The sequence below is a fragment of the Salvelinus sp. IW2-2015 genome, unplaced genomic scaffold, assembly GCF_002910315.2.
Source record: "Salvelinus sp. IW2-2015 unplaced genomic scaffold, ASM291031v2 Un_scaffold4963, whole genome shotgun sequence".
NCBI lineage: Eukaryota > Metazoa > Chordata > Actinopteri > Salmoniformes > Salmonidae > Salvelinus > Salvelinus sp. IW2-2015.
In genome coordinates this window covers 28012-33264 of record NW_019946232.1, presented here as the reverse complement: position 1 = coordinate 33264, position 5253 = coordinate 28012, and the positions used below count along the sequence as shown (strand labels likewise).

Genomic DNA, 5253 nt, shown 5'->3' with positions numbered 1-5253 from the left:
AGACAGCACTGGGAGTCTAGAACCCAACAATGGTTTCCAACAGACAGCCTGGGGAGTCTAGAACCAACAACCGTGGTTCCAACAGACAGCCTGGGGAAGTCTCACCGATCGCCAACAATGGAATACCTCCAACACGACAGCCTGGGGAGTCTACGACCCAACTTGGTTCCAACAGACAGCCTGGGGAGTCTAGACCACAATGGTTCCAACAGACAGCCTGGGGAGTCTAGACCAAACCTTGGTTTACAAACAGACAGTCTGGGGACGTCCCTAGACCAAACAAGTGGTTCAACAGACCACGCCCTGGGGAGTCTAGACCCAACCAGTGGTTCCAACAGACAGCCATGGCGCGAGTCTAGACCCAACAATGGTTCCAACAGAAGCCTGGGGAGTCGAGACCACAGTGGTTAAACAAACAGACAGCCTGGGAGTCTAGAGCCCAACAATGGTTCCAACAGAGAGCCTGGGGATGTCTAGACCCAACAGTGGTTACAACAGAACAGCCTGGGGAGTCTAGACCCAACATTGGTTCCAACAGACAGCCTGGGAGTCCAGACCCAACAATGGTATCCACATAACAGACAGCCTGGGAGGTCACCAGACGCAACACAATGGTACAACAGACGTTGGGAGTCCCTAGACCACAAAACACAATGGTTACAACAGACAGCCTGAAGGAGTCCAGCTCCAACATTGGTTACAACAGACAGCCTGAGGATAACAAGCTCCCACATTCGTTTACAACAGACAGCCTCGGGAGTCCAGCTCAACATTGTTTAACAACAGAACAGCCGCTACAGGAGTCAGTCTCCAACATTGGTGCAAACAGACAGCCTGAGTGACTGTGAGTCCAGCTTCCAACTATAGTTAACACACAGACAGCCTGAACGGAGTCCAGCTTCCAATATTTAGCACTTGCAAAAGACGCAACCCTCTGTTTAGAGACTTCAGTATTAACATTGGCTGCGTCCCCAAATAACCAACCCTGTACACTGTTAGAGCAAACTACTGTCGACCAAGGGCCCAATAAGGGGTTGAATTTTAGTAGCACTGTTTATAGGGAATAAGGGTACCATTTGGCATGTGTTAAACAGTGTCTGGGGGTCATCATAGCAGGATGTGAATGCGGTGAGATCCCATATATAAATTTCGCTCATGTTTAACCGACCCTTTACCTCTACACGTCTGAAGGACCAGGCCTAGGTGTTAGACTCGGTTCTGGATCCTCTCTGGATGGTGTTTTAACACTCACAGTGTGTGTGTGTTGTGTGTTGTGTGTGTGGGTGTGTGTGTGTTGTGTGTGTGGTGTGTGTGTGTGGTGTGTGTTGTGTGTGGTGGGTGTGGTGTGTCGCGTTGTAGTGGTGGTGTGTGTGTGTGTGTGTGTGTGTGGTGATGTGTGATGTGTGTGTGCAGATACATCCCGGTCCAGTCCTTCCTAACAACACCACGCCTGGTCTCTGATCAGCCTAATGCTTTGCCTCCCTGTCTGGCTTGCTGGGCAGACTAATCCAGTCAGCCTTCCCAACCACCACGCTGGTCCTGTCAGCCTCAATGCTTATGACCTCCCTGTCTGGCTGTCTGGCAGATTACATCCGCCAGTCAGCCTCAAACACCAGGCCTGGTCTCTGCTCAGCCTCAGAATGCCTTATGCCTCCTGTCTGGCTGTCTGGCAGATACACCGAGTCAGCCTTCCCAACCACCACGCTGGTCTCTGTCAGCCCTCATAGCCTTATACCTCCTGTCTGGCTGTCTGGCAGATACATCCATCACCTTCCCAACCACCACGCTGGTCTCTGTCAGCCTCAATGCTTATGCTCCCTGTCTGGCTGTAAACTGGCAAAGCTACAGTCCAGTCAGCTTCTAACCAAACTGGTTCTCTGTCAGTCCTCAATGCCTTAATGCCTCCCTGTCTTGGTAGTCTGGCAGAAAAATACCGGCACGTTTGCAATCTCCCTAAATAATATGAATCACAGTTACTCCAGGTGCGTTAGGGCAATCGAGTTTAGTGTCGGTGGTGTCTAGCTATCTATCGATCCGCACAAAGCGATACAGTTGGAAAAGGCTTCCTGAGTTCTGAACGATTGGTGGAACAGGAGGAAGTGACCTGTGTTGCCATAGAGAATGCCTTGGGTTACATATGATGGAAAGCAGAGCGGTAATACTCAGACTTAGAGGCCAACCGTTCCTGCATTCATCTGCGATCCGCAGGGAAACCTGTCAGGGTTTTAAAGAGCTGTAATACTGAAATACAACCCATTTTTACCAACTCAATTTGTAGAAGGTTCGACACGGTGGTGAGTGAGATGGGGGGTATAATGTTCTCGAGTACTTCTCAGCTCAGACTGAAATAGTTTTTCCAATCTCCTAACTTTTGATAAAAAAAAGGTTTCAGAGTTTTAAGAAGAATGTCTTCTAGTCCAGACGGGCCTTTGAACGCCGGACAGTGTTTGGTTGTGTTTTGATTCTCCTAGTGATATTATCTGGTCTGCGCTATTCCTGCTATCGACTCGGTGGTTTTTATCTCGTACCACCACCACAGTAATAATGTATTCTGGTCTGGCTATTCCTGCTATCGATGGGTTGTTTTTGGAGTTTCTTAGTTAATATTATTCGTGGTCTGGCTATGTGCCTGCTATCCGATGGGTTGTTTTGATCTCTCCTACCACACCACAGTGATATTATTCTGGTCTGGCTATTTCCTGCTCATTCAAATTTGAATGGGGTGTTCTTAATTTCTCGTACCAACACCACAGTGATATTATTCTGGGCTGTGTCTACTCTCCCTTGCCTCATTTGATGGGTAGTTTTATTTCTCGTACACCACCACAGTGATTATTATTCTGGTCTGGGCTAATTCCCTTTCTATTGAGCTGTCTGTTGGAACCATTGTTGGGTCTAGACTCCCCAGGCTGTCTGTTGGAACCATTGTTGGGTCTAGACTCCCCAGGCTGTCTGTTGGAACCAAACTCTTAATGCTGTTGTGACCAATGCTATTTTTATCATACCACACAATTGGTGACTACAATGACATAGTAACACTGAGCAAACAACAGATCTGTGTAAATGTAACAGCTTTGCAAATACAGATAAGTGAAATTGGCTGATATTATATAATGAAAGTGTTGAATGCGTGTCAATGGAAATTGTTAACTTATACTACTTAAGAAATGCAATGTTTAAGTGACATTTAACATTTTGCTAACCAACTTAAACATATTTTTTAAAATATATATATTAAAACATCCAATATGCAACTATCCATTTGCATTTCTATATACACTGTAATCAACTTGACATAGAAAAATACTGTTTCCATCTCTCCTCTCCTGGTCCCTCAGAAACACACATATATTCATACAGTGGAAGCAAATTCCAATTAATATCAGCGAGTTTGATCTGAGAAGTAAATAGGCCAATTTCATGGAGTTTAGCGGCCACATCTGAAGCCAGTTTTTTTTCATTTGTGCAGAAAATAGGTTTGACGAAGCGTAACAGTGGTGTGAAAACACCTTTATTACCTCCCATAGTTGTTCTGAACGGACTTTTAATCTGTGCTGCTAGTGCATTATACTGTTGAATCCATGACATACCAAGATAGATACCCATGCAGTCTGTTAAAATAACAGGGCTGAGGAGAAAAAGAAGGAGACTCTCTCTCTCTCTCTCTCTCTCTCTCTCTCTCTCTCTCTCTCTCTCTCTCTGAGGAGGATTATTATGCAGTCGGTTTTGTTACTTACACATGGAGTAGTGCACTGACACACTATTGTCCCTTTACTCCCTACATACACATAGAGATATACAGATATCTACACATATTATAGATACTGTAGATGAACCCTTTTCCATATATAGTGGTAGATTAGACGTACCTCCTATATATAGTGTTAGATTAGATGTACCTCCTTCTATATATAGTGTTAGATTAGATGTACCTCTATTATAATAATAGTATTCAACCATCTTTCCGTAATGCCGGAATGTTTATTATAATTTTCAAGCATCTTTTCCTGCTGGCTTTTATATTTATATTTAATATTTTCAACCATCTTTTCCCGCGTGTTATGGTGAATTGGTTAATTTATATTGAGTTTATTTCCAACCATCTTTCTTCTTCTGTGGTATATTTATAGTTTCAAACCATCTTTTCCGTAATGTTTATTATAATTCAACCTCTTTCCTGCTGGGTTGTATTTATATTTCAACCATCTTTCCCGCTGGGTTTAATTATAGTTCCAACTCTATCTTTTCTTCTGGCCTATTAGTTTATAGATTTCAACCATCTAATCTATTTCGTAATGCTGTTTATTTTATTATTAATTCATCAACCCATCTTTTCCTGCTGGGTGTATTTGTTATATTTTCAACCTATCTTTTCTTCTGGGTTTTATTTATATTTCCAAACCTATTCTTCCTGCCTGGGGGAATTGATTATGTTCTCCAAACATCTCATTTCTTCTGATGGATATTTAATACTAGAGTTTCACCATCTTTTTCCGTAATGTTTATTATATAATTTCCAACCATCTTTTTTCCCTGGCTGGAGTATATTTATATTTGTCAAACACATCCTTTCCCGCTGGTTAATTTTATACGTTTTGCTCAACCAGCTTTTGTTCTTCCTGTCTGTATCTATTTATGTAGTTTCAATCCATCTCTTTCCTCGTAGATGGTTTATTTTTATATGTTCAACCTTTTTACCTGGCTGGGGTTTATTACGTGATAGTTTATATTTTCAAACCATCTTTTCCTGCTGGGTTGTATTTATAGTTCCAACCATCTTTCCCGTCTGGGTTAATTCTATATTCCAACCAGCTTTCTTCTGGTATGATTTATTAGCTTTCAACCATCGTTCCTGCTGGGAATGTATTTATAATTTTATAATTTCAACCATCTTTTCCTGCTTGGGTTGTAACACCATGATATGTGTTTAATTTATTTCTCTTAATGATAAATTTCAACCCATCTTTTTCCTTGCTGGGTTGTAAATTATTATTTATCAATTCAACCATCTTTTCGCTGCTGGGTCTGTTTTATTAATTTAGAGTTTCAACCATGTTTTCTGCTGCGTTGGTTGTAATTATGTTATTTATAATTTCATATCCAATCTTTTCACACTGTGCGGTTTTGTAATATATAGTTTCAACCATCTTTTTCCGTAATTTTATTTATAATTTGAAACATTTTTCCTTCGCTGGGTTGTAATTTATTATTTATAATTTTCAACCATCTTTTCACCACTGGGTGTATTCATAG

The 5253-nt window shown here is 41.9% G+C and overlaps 1 protein-coding gene across 1 annotated transcript in view; it reads left to right on the top strand.

Annotated features, from left to right (window-relative positions):
- The first annotated feature begins 1123 nt into the window (after positions 1-1123).
- LOC112077839 (G patch domain-containing protein 8-like) overlaps positions 1124-5253 on the top strand; it is a 12037-nt gene continuing 7907 nt past the window's right edge. The window contains exon 1 of the mRNA XM_070441849.1: positions 1124-1128. Within this exon, the coding sequence (XP_070297950.1) occupies positions 1124-1128 (5 nt within the window). The remainder of the gene's footprint in view (positions 1129-5253) is intronic.